Source organism: Falco peregrinus, chromosome 5, assembly GCF_023634155.1.
Source record: "Falco peregrinus isolate bFalPer1 chromosome 5, bFalPer1.pri, whole genome shotgun sequence".
Lineage (NCBI taxonomy): Eukaryota > Metazoa > Chordata > Aves > Falconiformes > Falconidae > Falco > Falco peregrinus.
The window spans coordinates 61,029,577-61,053,135 of NC_073725.1; the positions used below are offsets into that span (position 1 = coordinate 61,029,577).

Consider the following 23,559-nt stretch of genomic DNA (forward strand, 5'->3'; position numbering starts at 1 on the left):
TGCCCTCGCTTCTTGCATTTGCAGCATATGGTTAACTCCATTTTCTCCCCATGCATTTTCCCTCTCCAAATGTGTCCTGATTTGTCCTTACTTCAGTAAGAGAAGCAGCTCATATTTCTCATTGCATTTTTGATTTATAGCTATGCTAACACGTTTCCTGAGGGCTACTGACTTCTTTTATGGTTTCACTCTATCTGCATAAAACTGACCTTATTTACTCTGGTTAATAAACAGCCTCTACGATGAGATAGAGACCAAAGGATTTAACCAGTCTGGATACCAATTCTTCTTACTATATATTCCCACTCAGCTCCAGCAATTCTTAATAGAAATACAGACTTCATTGCATTTTCTGGAGGCTTTAAAGCTCCACATTTTTGTGCCAAGTAAAACAAAGTGTGAATTTACAGGATATGCTAACAACTAACATAGATATTTTTTTTGTATACTAAAATTGCCTACAGAGAAAAATGACAGGAAATTAATCCAGATTAAATAAAGCCTAATTATGTAAAATTGTTTAAACAACATAAAGCCTCTATTTAAACATTCTAACTCCAAATTAAAGTGACCTTCATTCAGACTGCCTGAATTTATTTTAGAAATGAAGTGCACTCGACATAATTAGGGCCACTTTAATTCTAAATGAAAGGGCAGCATGCATCTGACTAAGTATAAGCATCTGTATGTGAGCAATTCGCTCTAGTCTCCTTTTATAGCTAGTGGAGATTTAGGCAGTGCAGTCTGTGGAGTGCGAGTCTTTTCATCCTAAAGTTGATGCCTAAAATAGGTCTCGGGAACTGTGCCCTAAAAGTGCCTCTCTTCATCTGCTGTTACCTGCGCCGTCAACATTTTGATTCAGATGAGCTGAATCCGGGTGAAATTGTCTACAGTAGGTTCGAGTAATCTATTTCTAATGTGAATGCAGACCAATTTTTATTAATGCTCTCCTAAAAATATACCTTCTATCACCTGGCTCTTGTGAGATCTGCAGATAAATGTGTCCCAAGCAATATTAATCATTTCCACATCATTCCTATCCTGCCATTTCCTTGTTGGCTTTAAGATAGAGTTCCAGATGACCTAGGTGAGTGGTGTGGTTGGCAGGCAATGCTGAGGTCAGGGTGAAATCAATCACACCCTGGAGCCCATGGACCTTTCTGACTAGATCCATAGCTCAGGTGTAGTTAGCTAGATTTAGTCAGACTAATCCCACCATAGGCTGTCATCTGTTTCGGAGGGGCACGGCTGGTCTTGTTTCTGACGGTGCCAGTTGCTCTGTGCTTAACAAAACCCCCATCCGTGGTGGTGGATAGCACTGGAGGCCTCACAAATCTGTGGCTTTGGCAGCATTTCCTTGTCGCAGACCTCAGTGCAGGGGAAATTAAGCAAATCACCATCCTCCCCTGCATTCATCCAGACGTATCCTCCAGCCCATTCCATTACCAAGGGGAAAAGAGCACACAGCATTATGTCAGGGGCCACCGCGACCTACCCATGCTCAAAGCCACTGCACAGCAAGTCTTTAGCCTTTCCCAGTTCACGGACACCAGGTTTAGTCCTCTCCACATAGCACAGCTATCTTCAGCATCTAGGGAAACCAAGTACCTGAGAAGGTTGCATAGCTGCTTGCTTGCTTTGCTTATGTTTTAAGTCTGGTTTTGTTTCTTTTTAGGTGCTGGGAAGAAATAGTGGAATCCCCATTCTGGTGGATCATTAAAACTCCTATTTTGGTGTCTATTTTGGTAAAGTATCAGCACATTCTGCTGGCTGCAAAGCCGTCTTTAATACTAAGTTGGGGGGGTGGAGGGGTGTTGAGAAGTGTTCTGTAAATGTCCATGGAAAATGCACTGACAGGTAAAATCCCACTGTATATTGAATGTCTGTCTTAGGATGAGGAAGTTCACCTTCCAGATAAGCATCTTTACCTTTTAGCATTGATCATGGGAAGAGTTTGAGTGACTAGGCAACCAAGGTGGAGCTCATTTGATTGAACTTTGACCACCTGCTTCTCATTTAGTCATTCTGGGCACTCCGGTGCAGTAGCTACGGGTGTGTGTAGCCAGAGGAGGTTGAGGAATGTAGTTAGAGATCCAGGAAGGGCTCATCTTGTCTAATGAATCAGTGAATGTCTAAATTAGATCAGATGAATGCTGCCACGGATGGTTTTGCTTCTTTGAGTTGACCATATGCAGAGCCCAGGATGACTTGTTCAGAGGTAGATGTCAGCACTAAAGTAAAATGGGATTAGTGCTACCATAATTTTTTACCTAAATAAAAAGAGGTTAGATTAATTCCCACAGATATTTGCTTCTTGTTATAGCATCCAGTTCAAGTTGGATTCCAGTTATGTGTTTTTAAAGTAAGTTCTTGAGAAGCTTGGCTAATTTCCAGATAAACCAACAGAAGTAGTTAACTGCTTACTTCTCTGGATATGATCAATTTGGACTACAGAAACCATGACACTTCCGAGGAACTTGTGAGTCCTTCCATCCTTTTTGAATATTACATGTTTCCTCTGTCAGGTATCCAGGAAAAACTTAAAACTAAATGAACTTGAGTTAAACTTCACTTTGAGTTTTCTTAAACGAAGCAAGTATGTGGGAAGGGAAGAAAAATAAATGCAACAGAAATCAAACCAAATATATCTCTTTTAAAAAGAAATCTTTTCTTAGACATACATTCTTCTTATTCCACGTATATTATGACCTTTACAGGAAGACTTTTTGTTCTGTAGCAGTTGTCATACAGGGATTCCAAACTGAAACCGTTTGAATAATTACGTCTTACTCTGTTCACCTCACTGAAAAGCAATACCATACTTGGATGACACATCTCAAAATATTTATATCATCATAGAAAGGTATAGCTATTATTTTCGGTTTCCCGAGAAAACCTTTTGGTCAAGAAATATACCCTATTCTCCTTGAATCAATGAGCCTGTATTTTCTTGTGGCCGATAAATCATTTGCTCATTGCCAAACAAAACTTACCCAGCAATTTCTGATTTTCCTTCTGCAGATGTCATATAAATCTGTCACAAAGGAAGGGCATGATCACTGCTATCTCATGAGCAGCAGGTTTCTTCAGGGAGGAATGCAACATTTTCTCCATACCCGTGGGAATAAAGCATAGATCTCAATGGAGGGAAGAAATACATATATAAGATATATAAGATATTTAGCACTGGGAACAGATCCAGAGCATAATCAAAGGATTATACTCAGTTGAAAAATAAACTAAACAACTTCTCCAGTGGCCTGATAGCCGTATCTTCTACTTTGCAGTGCTAAGGCTGTACTAAGCCTGTAAGTCACACCCCACCTGACTCACCGCTGCCCTGGGTCCTTCTTTGCTCTTGACCACTACGAGCCAACACACTCAGTATTTACTGCTCCAGTCTTCAGTGCTTCAGCTTCTGTGCTATCAATGCTCATTAGAGTAATTGCTCTATAAAATACTGTTTTGGACTGATGAATTTTACTTGCCACCAAATCAGACACAAAACATTTTTATAAGCAAACACTTACAAATAGAAACTATGATAATTGGCATGGGCTGGATAAAAAGTGATTAAGCAACGCACCATAACCAAGAACTACAATTAATTTCCAGTCATTCACTGCCTTTGAAAAAGGAGTGTCTAATTGAGAGATGTGCTTCAGTCTATTTTATTCACCTTTTGTTGAGATAAATGTAAGAATTGCTGGAGGAAGTTTTACAACCTCTTTTTGCAGGAGATCAGATTGGCTGGTTAACACGATCCCTTCCAGCCACTGAGTCTCTAGAAATCAGAACCACTTGCACACTCACTAACGATGAAAGGATAAAGAAAGATTGTGTGCCAAATTAATACTAAACAGAGTCCATAGAAGTCTGTCATCGCTTTTCTATCATATACGTTGCATGAATGGCAGCATGATGTGATGGGTAGGACCTTAAAAGCAAGTAGATACGCATTCAGTTCACGCCATCTGCTACATACCGTTAGGAAACTGCCATTCCTAGCTCTGCACCTTTGCTATTAAATAGGATTAACATTGCTTGAGGATGTTGGTGGAGCATGAAAATCACCATCTCAAATCTAGGTCCTAGCTAGACTCCTCTGGCCTAATGTCCTGGGAGAGAATGTTTTCTGCTGTGTGGATGAGGTGTATCCCTTGCTGTACGAGGTCTCCAGCTTCTCTCTGGAGAAGACATGCCCAACAGCATTGAGCAGAGGCCCGCTTGAGTGGATACTGCTTTGTGCTTTGTTTTGGTTTCCGTGGCTCACCGCCTCAGCCTTTGACATGCTCAGCAGCCGGTCCCATGCCACCGTCTCCCGAGGGCTTTGACGTCCGTCGCTCCACTAACTTCCAAGGCTCTTTTCCCACCCTGTCGTCGGCACTCCCCCACGCAGCAGGACGTCGTGCATAGCTGTGCTCTATGGGTTTGACATCATCATACTTGGGATGTATGACACGAAGTCCCAAGCAGGCTGATGTCAGGCCCAAGATGGCTGCCATCCTGTGTCGGTTTACTATGTGCTCCCAGAGCGGGGTTCTCTGCTCATGGCTTTTTAACAACAGCTTGCTCCATGGCAAAACTACTGCAGTGAAAGGAATTCTCCTCTAATGATGGGCTCTTTTCACTGGAGAAAAATACTAATTTTTTCTTTCTCTCTCTTGTTTCCTTTCTGTCCATCCCAACAGGTGAACTTCATCCTCTTCATTTGCATCATTCGTATCTTAGTTCAGAAGTTGCATTCCCCAGATGTTGGACACAATGAAACCAGCCAATATTCGTAAGTCCCAGACTTTTTCAACCTTATCATACAGATTTTGGGAAACCTGTTCGGCTGTTAATTCTTTATTGCTTCCGTCTGCACTGATCAGAATCAAGGATTTGTTAATTGATTAGAGCTGATCAGAAATCAGGGAATGGGGCTTTTGCTAAAAGCTGGGCATGTTTTATGGCAGTTTGAACAGACAGGTGAGAAGGCTTTCTCCTGGGATTAACAATGAAGTGAGAGCAACAGTAACGATCATGAAACAAAGGTGGTTTTGGCTTTGGATATTCAAAATTTCTCAGATTCTGAAGGCAGAGGGACCCTGATGGAGATCAAAGAGTAGCTGTCTGCAGTATACAGGCCTTTGTTTTTTTCTGAACTAGTTACTCTCCACTCTCTTTTTCAAAGAAAGAGAGTTCTGGAAAATTAGTACATTCAGTAGAATCTATGGCAATTTTTCCTTACCCATAAGCAGACCCCTCAACTAGATTGGAATGATTCAGCACACTTCTCTGTTGAGAAGTAGCACTGTCGCGGAAGTTTTGCTTGACATAATGCTTTTATTCCATGGAATAAGGTTGACCTTAATGGGGCTTTTTATAATTAACAACATGCAAGTGTGATCAGTATCCATCTCAGTGGCCAAGGCTGGTCTTAGCTGCAGTATTTTAAAAGTACAAGAAATCTATCTGTCTGCATGGATTTATTTTGGCTTCAATGCAAGTAAAAGAAAAGTTCAGACCAGCTTATTTTTCATTCTTGCCACTGTCCTGGCTCAGCATTTCAACTGTCCTGGATATTATTAAATGTTTCCTAGAAAAGAACTGAAAAGAAAACAGCCCAGTGTCTACATGGTCACTGCTCATAAATCTTTGTCTTTGGAAGGAGCTGGGTACTTAGGTGCCCTGAAGAATCTGAGCTCAGTTCATCTTTCTGCAAGATGGAAGACAATATCAATATGGTCCTTAAATACTGACCAGCCATGACACTGAGTCTTTCTCTCTAAGGATGGTAAATTCTGCATTTCATCCACCTCGAGAGATTCTCAGATTTATGAAATGAAATTCCAGTATTTGACCTTAAGTTCTCCCTGCAGCAGCCAAAGCCAATTACCTTTTTCTGTCATCACAACACATCAACATCACCAGACTCCGTGCTTTGTATCACTTCCCTTTATGTATTTCCAATTGGGCATTGTATCTTTGTACCCCCAGGATTGCAACAGTTTTGGCCAGGTACATAGATTAAATCAGCATATTGAAATATGTTCCAGTACGAAGCAGCAGCCCGGAGCATTTGGCTCCCATTCATCTCAGTAGAAATTCTGCCAGCACGTATTGGAAGGGTTATGCCCAGATTACCTCAGAGGTCACGCTGATCTTTGGGTTCAGGGTTTTTTTACTTCACATTTTCCAATGAAGCAGGAGCTGCCAGGAAAACTCTCTTTGCCTTGTAAACAAACACAGCACAGCCGGGCAGTAAGTAACACAAACTTCCCCGCACTGGCCTGCCAAACAGGAGGTACTGCTGAAGTATAAATGATCTTCACATCTACAGTTCCTCACCTTCCATCTCCACCTGGAAAAAGATCTCATGTCCATTAGGGCATGAATCAGGTGCAGCTGGCCACCAGCCAGAGTCTCTGGGGCATCAGGGAGTCTCTGTTGACTGTATTGACTGCACTGGGACATGAGACACCACACTTGCCTACGGAAAGGAATATTGAGTGTCCCAGCCTGAAGGCTGGATCCCATCAAGGGGACTTCTCAGTGTGGTCCTAAGTTTTTAACATTTAGACCGTTCTCTGTAGAGACACTGCGGGTCCAGACCCTTTTATAAATGCCATTAGGTATCTGTTCTGCAATTGTAGGTACCTGGATCCTTTTACGTGCCATTCTCTTATTACCTGAAATACAGCTGCTAGCTCCAGGGGGTTTGCCTGCAGGACCTAAGAGATCTTAGCAAAACACTGCTGCTAATGATGTGTGTGGGCTCCTCCTGCCAAATCTCAGATAAATGTGTTTTAAACTAACAGCATCAGGGATGTCACATTTGCATTTCTCCCTCATCTTATTTATTTTGTATTGTTTATTTATAAAAAAATAACATGTTGACATGTTGACAGTATTGTTCAATTCCAACTGGTTTCAGTTTAGCTGCAGGCTGGAAGTTCAGGTGCGCTGCTGACTCACTCATTAGTGCCACAGACAGTGAACTGGGCTTTAATGTATTGCAAACTGTGAAAACAAGTCTCCCAAAACAGTTTTCTGGAAATGACAGAGACAAGCGCAAGAGCGGGACAACAATATTTCAGGCCAATAGAAGTTGTTTTCTGCAGCAGAAATCTTGAGCACAATTCACCTCTTTCTATTCTGTACGTGTTCGTAGATCAATATTATCGTCAAAGTTTTCTGAGTAACTTTTCCATCATGTGTTCAAGGAGCATGACTCTTACCCGCTCCCAAGGAGAGGAGCGGGTTCGGTGCAGGCTCGTGGTGCTGTGTTATCACTAAATTGTTCCTGTTCCCATGTCTGTGTGTCAGAGAGAGTATTTCTAAGAAATGCACCCTGTGCGGGGAGTGCACATAATGATTTTTTTGAGAAGCCGTGACTCCCAGCAGGTACCTTATCCAGCTTTGGTCAATCTCCCAAGCAGTTGTGCCTCCTGTACAGCTAGGCTGTACCTTCCTGAGAGAAATTACACCATGGCTGGGGAAGATGATTTTCCTCATTGCAGTCTTTAGGGGAGGGAGACTTTTAAATATCACAGCGCCCTTGCCTTGAAGCCAAACTGAGATGTAAAACATCAGTCGATATTCTGGGGAAGCTCAGTGCTGGGAACCAGAGACTGGTTTGGGGTGTTGTGCAGACTGGAGGAAGGGGCTCCTAAGGTTGGCTTTTATGCTCTTTTCATTGCCACAGCCTAGCTAGGAGGAAAAATGCTATAACTGAGGCCCCAGTGTTGCCTGCAGTGATAAGATAAAAATTTCTAACCCACTGGAGGTTGCAAACAGTGTCCCTGTGGATATGGTACACAAAGGTAGCATTGTATCAATCTCCTCTAGGTTGACTGTTCCTGAAACACTTCGGAGAGAGATCTCTGCGAAGCCAGGGCTGATATTCACTGAAGTGCAATCTGCTTAGAAAATGAGTTGCTTTCTCGTGTGGCAAGAGCTGGTGGGATTAGGGCTGAGTCATATTAATGTGGGTCACACTGGCCAGAGCTGCTTCTAAGAGCAAGGAACATGGTACCCTGATGGTCACCAGTGACAGTGGCAGTCCTCTGGCAGAGCAAGCCACCTAAGAGGACGCAGATTTTGGATCTACTCACTATGAGCAGGGATGTGCCTGCTAGTGAGGGGTGTGGTGGGAAAGGCAAATTCCTGGAAAATTTCTCAGCTTCCTACAGGCACTCATTTTGCCTGGAATGAGTTGCCCCCAGCTGCCTTTCAGCCAGGAGGTATTCCCTGGGGAACCACAGCCTCCAACCACAGCCTTAATGTCAAGCTGCCTTTGGGCCAGGACCAGGCAAAGCTGGAAGGGTCTGCTGGGAGATACGGTGATGAGCATCATCTGCATAAAGCTGGCACGTCAGCCTTCCCAGTGGGCTTGTGCAGATGGCAAATAAATGAAGATGATCTGAGGGGACTGAGCCTAATGAGACTTTGGAGGTGAAGGGCTTGCAGATGGGATTCCCAACATCCCAGCCCTAGCTTCAGTTCCTCCAGAAGCCTCTGAAAGAAGGTGATACAGGAGGATGTGAGTGACCTGGGGAGCCAAAACCCCCATAAGCATCCTTAGGCTCTTGGTTTCATTTTCTTTCCTTAAGCTATATTTTAATAATGATTATATTTAATAAATTATCATTTCTTCCTAATTAGACCTCTGATTACCCAGCCTAATGCCATTGAGCACTAATACTGTTCATCTCCCTCCTTTGGAGATGTTCATTGTGCAATAGCCTGTCATTATTCTGAGCTAAACATACCATTTTTCTCCCAGAAGCTGTAATTTTCAGAAATCCCAAGCAAACAAAGACAGTGCTAGATGATGATTTAGCTTGTAGAAATGAAAAAAGATCTCTGGTGGGAGGGGAAGAAGAGGGAAGGGAGAAAGAAATGCCTCCATTGAAGTTACTAGGAATAAAGATGTCACATTTTATGTTGTCACCACATCTGAAATCACCAGCCATCTGCAGTCTGCGGGCCAAGGAGAAGTGATCTAGAGCTGATCAGTCTGCCTTAGCTGGAGGCACATATATATCTATGAGAGCTGTTAACAAGGAGGAAAGCAAGCCTGTGGAAATGCTCCCAGCGTGGTCCTGGGTTGGTTTGAAATGCCTTACAGTGCCTGTGACCTGCTGAGAGTCCACTTCCAGGTGTCACTGCAGCCCAGCCCAGGCCATCAGAGGGATCCTGGGGAGGTTAGGCTGTGAGGGGCTATCTCAGCACCCTCCATTTCACTGTACCAGACACTCCTTCCCTCTGGGCAAGGGCAGCCTCCCGATGGACCCTGTCTCCGTCCTCGCTGGAGGCTGCTGTTGAAAGGCTGGCTGTTCCCAGGACCTCGGGGTAAGTGGCCCGTATCAGGTCTCCTAAGGGTAAACAAAGGCGCTTAACATGCATGATACTGGCTACACCATCATGATCCAGGCAATCAGCAAATATGTACTGCAGCAAATTAAAGTTGCACAGGGCTCAGCTGCAGGATTTCTCATCGGCTTACCCTTTAGCTCCTCTTCCCTCTCCCCTTATGACTCATGTTTGTCTTTCCGACAGGAGGCTGGCCAAGTCCACCTTGCTGCTGATCCCTCTCTTTGGCATTCACTACATCATGTTTGCTTTCTTCCCTGACAATTTCAAAGCAGAAGTTAAGCTGGTCTTTGAGCTCGTGGTTGGGTCGTTCCAGGTAAGCCACCAGTCAGTCATCGGGTCTGTCGGCAGGGAGAAGTGTAACAAGCTTGATGAGGAAATAAGCAAACACATGGGCTGGGTTTTTCCTGGATTTACCCAATACTGCTCTTACACCTTGGGGGAAAAAGCTACTCACTCCAGCTTGGTCAGGGTGGAAGATAATGTTATATTTTGCCTCCTGGAATTCGAGAAGGAGATTCTGTCTCCTCATTTTAGGCACCTGAATAGAAAATGTACCTCTACAAGTTATTCGCTCTGGCTTTTATTATACTTGAGGGAGAAACATGAGCACCTCAGTTCAGTTTGTGTATTACTGACATGGTGTAAGATGAGATAAATCACCCTTGGGAGGAGTGTCTTTCTGTCCATTAACAGGAACCTAGTCTGTCTTCAGCCAGTTGACTTGCATGAACTTTCTCCTCTGTTAATAAGTCCAGGTCCTGCCTGTAGATCCTGCTCAAGCAGGATTCCAGTTCATTGGCATAGGAGGCAGGTTCCCCATGAGGATGGATAATAGGGCAGTCCTCACGTTAATCTGTAGGAAGCCCTGATAAAGTGCTTCTTAGACCCTCCCATACGCTTCACTTCAGTCAGTTCCAGTGCTGGGCTGCTAACCTTGGCCCTGCTGTTGCATGAAAAGAAGCAGTTATTTATGTATTTCATCCCATTGCATCCATCCATTAATCAGCTCTAGCCACTTTGTGTTCTCACAGCCTGCCAACAGGACCTGTGTGTCACCACGTCCCATGCACATGTCAGTAGCATGCTTTGTTCAGTGGTGAATGAGTTAACGTCCCTGCCTAAACCATGTCACTTCACATCTGGCATCTCTCCTGTGAGAAATAAATGGCTCTGTGCTCACTGCCTCTCTTTAATGTTTGCAGCCATAAGGGCTAGGGAGAAGTTTGGTTTATTTTTTTTCAGTGGAAGCTTTGATTCTCAAAAACAAGGTGTCACTGCAGGGGAAGTGGGAAAGGAACAATTTAGCCCTGTACCCAAGATCATTCTGACCTTGATGATATACTTGTGAGCATGCTTAGATCTCCCCAGTTTCAGCTGACAAGACCAAGCAGGAAAGCTGGGTCTGGTATCTCATCCAGATGCCTCTAACACCCCGGGGTGAGTGACCAAGTTACCCGTTTATTGCCGAGCTGACTGCTGATGGCTTTAAACACCAGCCTGGAGCAATCTTTGAACTCACACCCATACATCTGCTGCCAGGTACCTTAACCAGTCTTCCCCGGCTCCTTTTATAGGGAAAATGCAATCAAGTGGTTTCAAAGGAGCATCTTAGCAGTCCCCCAGCAGTGTACCCTTTCTCCAAGGCTGCAGTGAGTTTGAGAGGTGCTAAAAGCCTGTTCTCTCCTTTCCCCTAGGGATTTGTGGTGGCTGTTCTGTACTGTTTTCTCAATGGGGAGGTAAGATCGACAGTGTTGTTTGGTTGATGTTTGCAGCTAAGGCAAACAATGCTTGTGGAGAATGTTTGAGAAGTATCCCATTCCTGACGTTACCATACCGGGGGGGGGGGGGGGGGGGGGGGGGGAAGCATCCAAGTCTAATTGCTCACTCCAGAAAAACAACTCAATCATTTGCCTTCCAGTTTCCAGCACAATTAATAAATATATTAGGACTTCCATGCACGCTGTAGTATTGCTGCTGCTGAGTCCATCCTTTACTCACAAGACAGAATCAGCAGGACTCCCCTATGACCTTGTATAAATCTTGATCCAAAAGAACCACCTTCAGCAGGGAAGGATAAAGCCCGTCTTCTAAGCCCTACTCATGCTTAGCGCCTCAATGAATCCCCTACACAATCAGGCCCACTGCCAAGATGGAGGCTCGTTAGTGCAGTGATATTTTTGTACCATGCTCCATCTGCCCATAAGAAATTCAGCAGAGACTGATTAAACCTATATCACAAAGGCTAGCAGGTAGGTGTGAGCAGCTAAAAACTTGGAGCTGCTGTCAGCTGGAGTACTTTCAGCCGAATAAACTGAGCACGGGCAAGAAAGAAACAGCTGTGATTTGGGCTTGTGTTCCAGCTTCCTAGGGAGAGGAAGAGTGTCTGGAATCACAATTTGCTCTCTTACAGCTCTGATGCTGCTTTCAGCCATGGTGATGCCATGCGTACATCACACAGCGGCATGCAGGGCGGAGAGCCCAGCTCCGGCAGAGACCTTTGCCACTAAGCCTTCACAGAGCCAGGCAGTACCACACAAACTTATTAATGATCCAAAACTGATATATTTTTTGTATTGACATGACTTGTTAGGCACAGACCAGTGCCAGGTAAACATGTTTCTACCTTACAGGCATTGATCTTGCCTTTCCCACATTTCCAGTCCTGGGGTTTGCATCCTGGTATTGTACTGTTCCTGTGCTTGCTGATCCCAGGGACCCTCAGACACAGCTGTTTTATCTAATTCATAGTGTTATCTAAAAATTTGGACCAGAAGGCTTCAGGGGGGACGGGACAGGGATGGTGGCCAGATTTGTTCAGGATTTGATTCTGGATGGTGTAAACCAGATGATGTCTGTAAACTCCCTGAGCAGGAACAAGTAGCTTCTATCAAAAAAGCACAGCTGTATCGACAGCTTTACAAACAAGCTGCAGTTAAATCATTTGTATTTGGACAAAAACAGGGTAGTGAAAAAAAATAATAAATCTTAATTATACTCACAAAGTGTAGAATATGTTGCCATTAAAGTTAAGTAATCCAGCACATTCGCTGTATCAGCTAAGAAATTCCCTGTGCTCATCTTTCGGCTGAAGCTCAGGGGTTTCTGCTGTAGTAGTTTAATGTCTGGAGTGTGACCTTTCTTCTGTGTGGCTTAAAGTTCTGGCCAGGTGGAGTTTAGTGACATTTATAAATAATTCTTGGCCCCTTGGTAGGTGGGTTGCCCATGGCTGCTCATGCAATCAAGTCAGAGCAATAGAAGGTGCTCCCCTCTGCTGACCTGCTTGTCTTTCCACTGCCTAGGTACAAGCCGAGCTCAAGAGAAAGTGGCGGAGGTGGCATCTGGAGCGGTTCCTGGGCTCAGACATGAAGTATCACCACCCTTCCTTAGGCAGCAACGGCACCAACTTCAGCACCCAGATCTCCATGCTGACCAAGTGCTCACCAAAGACACGCCGGTGCTCTGGCTTCCAGGCCGAATTCTCTCTGGTGTGATGGGGAGAGGCTCTTCAAGCACTGAGCATCCAAGAGAAACTGAGAGACAGAAAGGTCCCCAGGAATCAGTGATATGATGACAAATCCTTGTGAAATGACATGCTTTGCATGAGCCAACAGAGGACACACAACTGGAAAAGCCACCGGCATCCAGAAAAATATCAGATGAGCCAAGAGGCAGAGAAACACTTTTCCTCTCCCTCTTTTCAGGCCTTTCACTCTGAAGTTTCCAGCCTTCAGGGGTTGATAACTATGAAAAAAGGTCCCAGTCATTTGGGGAGAGCCTGGGAGACCCTGATGTGTCATAAATGATGACATACTGGGCGGGGAGGGAGGGGAGAGCCTGAGTCCTTGGTGGCTTTACCAGAACCAACATCTCTGAACCAGAAAAATTGCACTTTTTAAAAAAATGAGCCAGTAAAGGAGAGAGAGAGAGGCAAGAAGCCACGGGTGGTGGAGGGAAAGCCAAACATATGAATGTGCCAAAAGTCCCCTTGATAAGAGGTGGTGATAAGGCACTGAAGACAAGAGTTGGGGATGTGGGGAGAAGGGACAGGAGCAACATGAGCAGGAAGGGGAGAAGCCAGCACACGGCCCCTGCCTCTGCATATTACACGTGTGAAGATAAAGCTGCAGCACCAGGAAAGCCCCTCGGAGGATGCCACAATGCTGCAGCATGTTCTGCTAATTGCCTGCCATCCTTATTAACAAAAGCTTTCCAAGCACCCTCGAGTGCCCTCTGGAAAAGCAGGTCACTGAGAAGGCACAGCATGACTGCCCTTCTCTGCGCTATGTTCATGCCATCGTGTCTTGTTTGGTTGTTCTCAATGACCAGGAAGCTCAATTTGCATGTATAAAAAACAGGTACAGATGCCAATTGTGGAGCACAGCTGTGTTTTTCATTCTTTTTAAGTTCGCCCATAGGTCTTGGTGCACCCAGGATCATTAAGAATCAGGGGAAAACAATTGGTCTGTAATTCGTTTGCACTTGCTGAGCACACACTGCCAGGATAGGGAGATGTGGAACCTCGTAATCCTTAATTGAATCAGACCTGCCATAAGGAGCCACACTCCAGGTGAAAAAATTAGCATTACAGCAGCAAGAAAAATTGCTTCCATCAGAACAAGGTTGTCTCAGCACATAACTAGCACTCCAGGAGTCAGGAAGGTGTGAAGGAGCTATTAAATTGATTTCTTCTTCAGCTTTTGCGGGGAGATTTCATCCTATGATGAAGACATTGTTAGACTTTTAAGATGTGCGCGTGTGTTTTACCTCTTTTCTGAAGGCCCATTTGTTTCCATATAGGGGTGACCCCCATTTGAAGAATGCTTATAGATCTGTTAAAACCAAGGAAATATGTGTTTTCTTTTCTTGGTTGGGGTCTGAATGAAAGGTGTGAAACCGAATCCTGCTCAGACATGCCAGGCTGGTCGCTCACAGGGCATCCCATGCAGCTCGTGCTCCCAGGGACTGCATTTGAGACAATCCTGCGATCCCAGACTTGGTCAGCAGACAGGCAAGACAAGGATGTGAGTGCTCATGTTTGTGTGCCACCCAGTTGCATCAAATGGGGTTGTGCCAGTTTTACACTGGGGGTGGGAAATCCCTGCCCAGCTCGTGTACATTTAGTAATTGGGCTGCTGTCATCCTAGTATAACATGTCATAGCACTGTCCTCGTGAAGCCATGAAGAGTCTGGGACACCAGCGCATGTACATGGAAAGGAAGGTGGGCTTGTCTTTCAGAGTTCAGAGACCTCAGCTTATCCACCAGGTACTAACAATGTCTGGACCTCTTTTTCTTTGTAATGAAAACTAGTTCATTGGAGGGAAGCATCTCTAACCTAGGGGTTTGGGGGTTGTTTTGCTTGCTTGTTTCCTTGCGTTAAGCATCTGTGATACACTGCCAACAAACCACACTAAGCCAGCACGAGTGTTGTAGTTCTGGACATCCAGTTCCTTTCTCAGTTCTGAGAGGGCAATTGTTCCGTGCGTAACCCTCCCTAGAGCTACGCCTGTTATCCTCTGAGCCATGAGCAGTGAGACACGTTGTGCATTCTCCCTCTGGTCTTCACCTTCCTTTTCAACTCCTTGTGCTTGTAAATCCATCTGCAGGAGGACCTTCTGCTTTGTATTTACAGCTTCTCTTCCATTTCAGCCCTGTGCTAACCTGTGCCAGCATCGACCATATGCCAAAGGCAGCAAGAATGGGCTTGCATTTTAGAGACATGACAGGGAAAAATTCAGCTGGCTCTTTACCCATGCCACAAAGCCTTCTGCAACCTGTGAGATTCACCACCAGGCTGTTCTGCACAGGACCCTGAAGACAGGAGGTGACCTAAACTGAGGGGCTCCTTCAAAATGTATCACCTACATTAGCATGCTGGGAACTGTGCCCCTGGGCATCCTGCTTGCAAATATTTCATCATCGAGCATCCAGCCACAGCGCCGTTACGCTGTCAAGGGTGTTTGAGAGACTAAGTGAATGCGCTGCATGTACCTGCTGCGACAGGCACGGCGATACCAGTGATGTGGGCAGTGCAGGGCTGCCAGCCCAGCTGCGCTTTCAGGAGAATGGAGGAGTCGGGGGTGAAATCAAGAGCTTTACACTCTGGGTATATGAGCAATCAAGTGAACAATGCCATTCGGATCAGGCTGTCTTTTAACTGGCTTAGTGCAGGAATTTGGTCCGACAACTTGGCCTCCTCTACGCTGTTTTTCATCCAGCTCATCAATAAAATGGAGTTTGAGGACCCTGCTGCAACCACAAATGACAATCCCGGCTCTGTTGTCCTGAAGCCATGCAGAATGCATGACACAGCGCTCAGGACTGGCAGCCCTGGTCACCAGTCTGGCCCCCTTAGCTCTGGTGTAAGGCAGGAACAACTCCAGTGAAGGCAACTGCATTAACTTGCTGCAAAATAAGATTGAGAGGCATACCGGGGTGTGACAGGCTTTGAGATAGGTTTGAGAATCATCAATTTGGACCCCAAAAATCTTTTGGTCAAATTCTCTGCCCAAAATCCTTTGGTCAAAACTCTCAGGTCAAATTCTGATCCCACTTGCACCACCCAGTTCACTACGGTGACTCCTGAATTACACCAGCATTAAACTGGGATTTGCCTTTAGAATAATTCCTTCCTCTTCAGCCTGGAACTGTTTACTCCCTTTTTATACCAGTGAGAGATCAAAACTCTCCTGTTAACTAGTCACTCTATATTTCAGTGATTAAACTATTAAAAAAATTATTAAGAAGTACAAGTCAATTAAAATATAAAAATTAAATTATTGTCTCAAGGTCTAGAGGTACACGGTTCAATGCTAACCCTAGACTGTAGATATTTCTGTTCAGCTGGGATCTATATTGCCCTGTGGCCCTTGTGTAAGCAGCAAGAAATGAGAATATGACCATGTTTAGAGTTTAAAAAAGAGCAGTAAAGAAATTCTAGGCTGTTGCAGAATTTCAGGGAATTAACTTGAAACTAGTTTTTAAAATCAGAGGTATATATGCAGCAGCATCATTATGGCAGTTAGAGAATGAAAAAGGAATCCCAGGGATGTCCAGAAGACTAAACACCTGAATATTTCTTTTCATTACATTTCATTTCATTACATTTTTTTGGCCTAGGAAACAGTTACATTTGGCCTAGGAAAGGTGTTACTGGAGAAAAAGTGTTCTGTGCATTAACTGGTGAGCAGATTTACTTCATTCTCAAGATCCTGCTGGGTTCCTGCTCAGAAGCAATGAGGGGGGTGTCTGTGTCACACAGCTATGCGAGCGAAGGGATTAAAACCAAATCTCTGTTCCAATCTGACAGAAGTACTTTCAGAGCGAGATGTGCCAGCTGATTAGCAAAAGACTGCCAGTGGTTTTTAAAAAGCAAATTCCAAAGAAATCTCAGGAGTGAACATCGCTGGGCTCCATGGAAGAGATTAAAGGGCTTGGTGGGATTACTTTATCTCCATTCCTTCCACCTTCACCATGGTGTTTAAATAAAGCAAACCCCAGTGGGTTTCTGCAGGAGAAATAAGAAATATTTCCAGACTAAAAGGGAATCTCTCAAACTTGGAAATGCCAATAACATGTCTTTACGAAGCTTATTTTATTCTGTCTGTGCACGTTCAACTCGGTTTGATAAATGGCCTGTGGAAATAGATGTGGTATCAGAAGCAAGGAGGTCAGGAAGCAATGTTTCTTCTCTGGAAGGTGACTCAAACACCAAAGCCCACGTACAACATGTTTCCTCCCCGCTGTTGCCCAGCCTCTCTGCTCTCAGGTAGAACACTGAGCTGAGGAAAGGATCTTGACTGGGGTGTTGACGCAGCCCGGTGCTTCCTCCCAGGGCATCCCCGCACCAATGAATGTGCCAAACTCTTGGAGACAAGGGCTACAGTCCTGAGCTCCTTGGCTCGCAATGCAACTTTGCACTTTCCACACACCGATGCTTATGGTGGCAAAGGACCACGATGCTGCTTGATTGTAGATGACCCTGGAAGAGCAGGAGGCCAAGCTCTTGGGCTCACGTATACCCATATTGATCTGGAATGACTCTGCCGGTATCATTCTGGAACTAAACTGGTGTAATAGGGAAAAGAGTCAAGTCAGATGTCACAAAATCCGGAACAGCATGGATTTAAATCCATTTTGTTTCAGTCACCTTTTCATCCCCTCTTTAAACCCAGCATTTATGTGCCAGCCTGATGAGGTATAATTACAGTGGCTGATCTTGTTATTTCCCCTGGAGACCTATACCCTTGTTAATTAATTAGGAGTTTCTTGGGCCCACGGACCATCTCTTCCACCTCTGAATGTCCTAACAACTTGTTTGCTTGCGTGGTGTTGCGCTGTGTTCTGAAGAGCCCTGAGTTTGAAACCCTGGTTATTTCTAGCATACGGTGAAATCACAAGGAAGAAGACAAGCATTGGGACTTGAAACGCCGCAACAGGTCTGTACGGGAAATAATGCCCATTTGGGTTCTGAGGGCCAGCCCTACAGGACACGCAAACCGGCATCAGCAGAGCACGAGTGTTTTATACCCCAATTTTGTGGATATTGTAGATTTGTACATACAGGAAATCTGAATAGCGCATTAAAATAAAAACAAAAACAAAAACACACACACACACATTTTTGATACTCCGATAATGGTAAATTAAGTTCAAAAAGGCACTTTTGAATTCAAAAGTGCATTTTTCAGACTCTGCTTGAGACACCTCAAGCTGTTTTTCAGTAGCTGGTGCCAACTGACTTCTCACCCAAACCGTAAGCACCTCTGCTCTGCCCTCCTGTACATAGGCTTTGGCAGCAAAGAGTGATGAAAACTGGCTGTGAACAGAGCATCACTGTCTCTGTGGACTTTCATGTACCTAGGTGCTTGTGATGTGTTCTTCATGCCAGTGAGAACAGGCCTGCTTGCTCAGCACAGGTGATATCTCCGCCTTGTTTCATGGCCTTTTGCCCGATGTTATTTATTTTGTTCTGACTCTGTACATATCTGATGAATTGGCTATTTTTTCCTTTGTATTTGGTTCATCTCCTTGCTTCAGAGGAGTTTCTTCTCTGTGGTTGACACTGCTGAAAACAAGCAATAAAACCATTGTGAAGACATTGTGTCTGAGATGTTCCACCCAATATTTTATTTTTCTCAGTCCTGAAGAAGATACGGACAGAGGAGGAAGGGCTAAGGAGGAGGTGGTGAGCTGGTGAGGTGGTTGCCTAGAGTTAGGCATAATGGTCTCATAGTTAGCCAGATAGAGATTTCTCTCAAAATGGGAGAACTTCTTTGAGAACCTCTGTGCCACCAGCAATCGGTACCAGCCCCAGTGTGAGCAATCCCCAAAACCACCACAATGAAGGCAACACCACTGCATGAGCTAGGTGGCTGGAGGCAATGTCTTCTGGAGGTAGGACTCATGTGTGGTGGTAATAATCGTACAATAACAAATGCGCTGTGGTTCTTTTGCCATGATCAAGAGATGTTCAATGATTCCTGCATTTGTAGGTACATGCACCCGCGCACACACAGACACATGGATTGGTTGTTACAGGTGTAGGGCTGGATGCTGGAACTTCATCCCACTGTCTCACTATACCGTGCCGTTCCAATTCATGCCCATGAGAATCCCCCCAGCACCCTGGGCGCACAGACCAAAGCTAAGGTCTTCTGTCTTTTCTGTCACAGACTGTAGCAGTTCATAACCACCCTCCAAGAATAGGAAGACCCCAGAACAGGTGAAAAACCATGCTTGTTCTCATCCCTTTCAGGACTGAACACAGTCAGGCTGCCAGGCATCCAGGCCACATGGTAGGAGAACCCGTGAGCAGCTTCTCGAGAGCAGATGTGACGGGTCTGCAGAATGCAATTTGCAGAAATCTGCAATTTCTGCAGATGCACCTGCAGAAATCCCACATAGCTGTGAGAAACCAAAATGCTTTACCCATGAGATACACAATAGAGCTCCCATCCAGTGCTTTCTGCAGCACTTACATATAATGACTAAGGGCATCTTACAATGCAGTTTCCAGCTCAGGGCGGTGGTTTGACTTGGACTTGTTGCAACCCGATGATTCCAGAGCACTGGCGGTGTAAATTCTTAATCTGGGCATCGTGACAACTCCCTGCCTGCAGTTAGTACAACTAGACCCTCGACCCGTCCACCTCAGTACCGCTGTACATGCACACCATCGCTGTACATGCATATACAAGCACAATACATCTGACTGCAGCAATAATTATGTGAGTGGATAATTAACAACTTGCAGGTATAGAGGGAAGCACAACAGCTGGGTCTGGGGATGAGCATCCCGCTGCTCAGTTGTTACTTTAGTTTGCCTTTGGGACACAGGTTCACATGCTCTCTGGGCTGAAGGTAGCTCTCTCCATGGAAAGAAATGGACTGGTGTTTGAATGTGGATTTTGCTCCAAATCTCTGCTGGTTGATTCCTAACCATTAGAAAGCCATTTAAATTTACACTTCTTTCAGGCACAGAATTGCACAGTAGGGCTAACGAGACTGAACACCCTTCCTTCCCTTTTGCACTGCCCTGCATGGAGCTGGAGGTACCACAAAGCTGGGCTCTGCGTCTGCCTCCTTGATGCACTGTGCACGCCAAGCGCTGACATCTTGTACCCTGGTCCCTGGAGCAGCAGGCGCAGCAGCAGTGCTCAGCCTGTGGGGACTGCGTGCTCATCCCTAGTGGCTTTCCCACCCTGCCAGGTGACCAGATACCTTCCGAGGTTCTCATGGTGACCTCAGCTTTGCAGCTTCCTACAGCTTTCCCAAGGGTGCTGCACCCGCCTCTGCACCATGGCTGTGTTTCATGCTTGCCGTGTGCCCAGGTCAACACTGCTGTCTTTCGGAGTCTTCATTGCTCATAACAAAGTGTGAGCCTTCCTCTGCGTTGCAGAAATGCCTAGCAGGCAACTACAAGTGAACAGTAATTGTTCATATAAAAGACACGTTATTTAATGCACATGAATGTTAGGCAGTGAAAATAGATGACGGGGAGAGGTCAATGAGCTTTTCCTTGTCCATAGAGCCCGTTCCATAGCTCGCCCCCTTTTGAAGCTGCTTTACACCCACTGTTCACTCTACTGATAAAGGCCAAGTCTACAACTAGGGATGACAAGTCTTTGCTATATATGGCCCTCCCTTCTGCGTGGATTAACCATTTTCATTTAAAAGCAAAGTCTCTAATGCTCTGGGCCATTCGGAGAAGCAGAGTTGTTGCATACTGACTGTCACTGGATCCCTCTGCGGATTAAATCAGGAATCAGAAAAACCAGTGACAAAGGCTGGGGAAAGGGAAAATGAGCCAACTACATTTATTCTGTGTCTATAGAGGTGATGACAGTTACATACTGCCAAAAAATGTCTTCCATATGAGGAACTCCCATCACTGCCCAGAAATTAATTAGTGTAAGGGGCTTTGATGAAGGTCACCTAAGCATTCTGCGGCAAAAATCAACCCAACTATCTTCAATTTCTGCTGTGTGTCCCCTGCACAAGAGCCGTCCTTCCTGGCTTGCAAGGACCATAGCACTGCTTTTCTTGGACACGCACCGTTATTCTGAATTGGATAGAACATGCAATCACATACATCTGGAAATTTTTCAGCTTGGCTTTTAGAGCTTCTTTGTGTAAGTTCAGTGGTGAAGTGGCTTTTCATAACTGTAAAAACATCATTCTCTCTGAGAAAAAGCCATGATTAAGAATGGCCAGTGGCATCCTTTTCCTTTGATCCCCTGTGGTTTCCATGGCAAAATGCCAGGGCAAGGACTTTTGTGATCTCCATGGCATTAAAGCAATTTTCCATGTAGTGAATCAATTTTAGCAGTCAAATTATCTTCATTCTACATGCAACCAGATGCATTCACTCCCTCCCACTGGGGACATGAAGTGTGAACTGTGACTCAATACAATCCACGGAAAGTCCTCCTGCCCTCAGAGAAGCTCAGAAAGGGTCTGGAGTGTCCAAGGATCACAAGGGGGGGTGGCACAGAGAGCCTGGGTACTGCATCACTGCTGTAATACCATACACTTCGAAAGCCTTAAAAACTCTTCCGATGCTACCACATGCTCACAGAGGAATCAATCTGATTGATGTAACTCCCGATGCATTTCATGTTTTGTAGGACCATCTGAACAAAGCCAGGTAAACTGAGATGTCATCTCAAAATAGCCATTTCCCACCTAGCGGTATTCTCAGAACCCAATTGGCCTTGCAGCCAAAGACAAGGCGGCAAGAGTTGGGAGTGTGTGGCGTTAGGACCCCCCTTACAGTGCTCAGTGATGAGCCCTTTCCTAGAGCCCGTCCCTGCCCCATCACACTACAGATTCAACCTCTCCCCTGGGAAATACGTCCACTCTGCCCAGTTAAGCTCAAAGCCTTGAACTCTTCCCACACACAGCCTAAGAGTACAGGAACTCACCTGGTGTGCTGAAACCAGCCAGCACCACTCCTGCTCTTGGTCTTCAAAGCAGCTCAACATCATTATTGCACATAGACTGGGACAGAGGAGGGAAAGAAAGGAAAGCAACATCTGACTTGTAAGTCTGAGGGTTGGTGTGCTGGGGGGGGAAGCAAGACCAAGACACCCTGCAGCACACTTTTTTGTCCAAACAATGAGAGGACAATCACTTCAACCTAAAACTTCAATACCTTGGTAGTTAGATGTTCTGGGTGACAAACAGGAGTCCTGTCACTTAGTATCAGCTCCAAATCAAGGAGGAAGGAGATTCAAAGTGAGATTTCTAGCCAAGATGTCACATAAATGAGCAGTGCAAGCGTGCCATCAGCTCTGGAGAGTTCTCCTTTTTTCCAACAGGTGAAACAAAAGTCCTTAGAAACTGAGATGCGTTGGTGGTAGCTGGGCAGTGGCCTTTAAAGCACAGTGATGCCAACATGAGATGTGAAGAAAACTAGAGTAGAACCTTGTCATACCAACACCCACACATTTGTTTATCTTTCCCTTTATTCTGGCAAGTCTCAACAGCTGGTTGCACCCCACTGTCACTTTTTACCTGAATCCACACGTGAATCTTACTTAACAAGGGAAGGAAAGTACCGGCAGCAAGACCCCAATACTGAGCTGGCCACTGCTGCCACCAATCTGCCTCCCTCAGCCCTTACAGATGTACTTCACTGGGATGCCTAATCAATGGCTGTTTCTTATCAACCACTTAACTCCAAGTTCTTTGGCGTAAAGCAGTTAGAAGCCATAGTATTTGATTACACGTTATCTGCTCCCAGCTAAAAAATATGGGGATCTGATAGAAACATGGCTTCAGCCTGCAGTGATGAAGGAATTTATTACATCTAAAAAATTTATGTGTGTAATGTGATTTCTGGTTTGGACTGGGTACAGCTTTTCATTGCATCCCATCATGGACTTCCCACCAAGTCAGTGCCTCCATCCCTCCCTCCTTGTGTTCCTCCTAGTTCATTGCCAAGAGTCTAAACAGAATGCTCCTTGGGAGCTATTCCAGCAATGCTCTTTGGCTTTTGAGAAAATGCTGGGCATGTTGGTCTGTGATGGGAGAAGGTCCATACACACCTCACAACCCGCAGAGATCTCCCGGAGGCAGCAGTAGGCAAGAATGCAAGGAGCTCAGCCTGGTCCTCCCACTGCCAAAGCACGTCTGCCCTTTTCCTCTTGCTGAGTCTGAAATCACTCCTTTCTTGGTTCACAACAGTCACGTTTCCAAGGATCTTTTTGTAAATTAGGTTATTTACAATCACCATCATTTATATGACCTGAGGCAGAAGACTGGACAGTTTTCTCCTTTCCTGCTTCCCTTACTGGCCAGGCAGCAGCAGTTTCTGAGAGGATGGCTGTCGTTGTGATGGGCAAGGGTAAAGCTTGGAATCAAGGCTGTAGAGTACAGGTCACTGCCGGGCTCTCAGCAGCTCCCCCACCCCAGAGGAAAGCTCTGGCACTGGTCAGCTGTGTTGGTTCTAGGGCTTGTGTGAATAACTGTGTGCAGGGGTGTGCTGAGAGGGGAGGGGAGGGGAGGGAAGGGAAGGGAAGGGGGGGGAAGGGAAAAATCCATGGTTTATTTGGGGAAAAAAAATGTGGTTTATTTTGACTAAAATGTTACATGCTATGGGTCTTTCTCCTGAAAAGAGAAACATAAAAATACCATTTGAAAACAAACAAACAAACAAACAAAAAACTGTGAGATTAAATGAAACATTTCACTT

At 45.2% G+C, this 23,559-nt stretch overlaps 1 protein-coding gene across 2 annotated transcripts in view; it reads left to right on the plus strand.

The window, feature by feature from the left end:
- Positions 1-18,472, plus strand: part of LOC101922575 (vasoactive intestinal polypeptide receptor) — a 116,018-nt gene extending 97,546 nt beyond the window's left edge. For both annotated transcript variants that reach the window (XM_055804923.1, XM_005229533.3), the window contains exons 9-13: positions 1,676-1,745; positions 4,692-4,783; positions 9,547-9,676; positions 11,058-11,099; positions 12,663-18,472. In XM_055804923.1, coding sequence (XP_055660898.1) covers positions 1,676-1,745; positions 4,692-4,783; positions 9,547-9,676; positions 11,058-11,099; positions 12,663-12,854 — 526 coding nt within the window. In that variant the 3' untranslated portion in view covers positions 12,855-18,472. The remainder of the gene's footprint in view (positions 1-1,675; positions 1,746-4,691; positions 4,784-9,546; positions 9,677-11,057; positions 11,100-12,662) is intronic.
- The last annotated feature ends 5,087 nt before the right edge of the window (positions 18,473-23,559 follow it).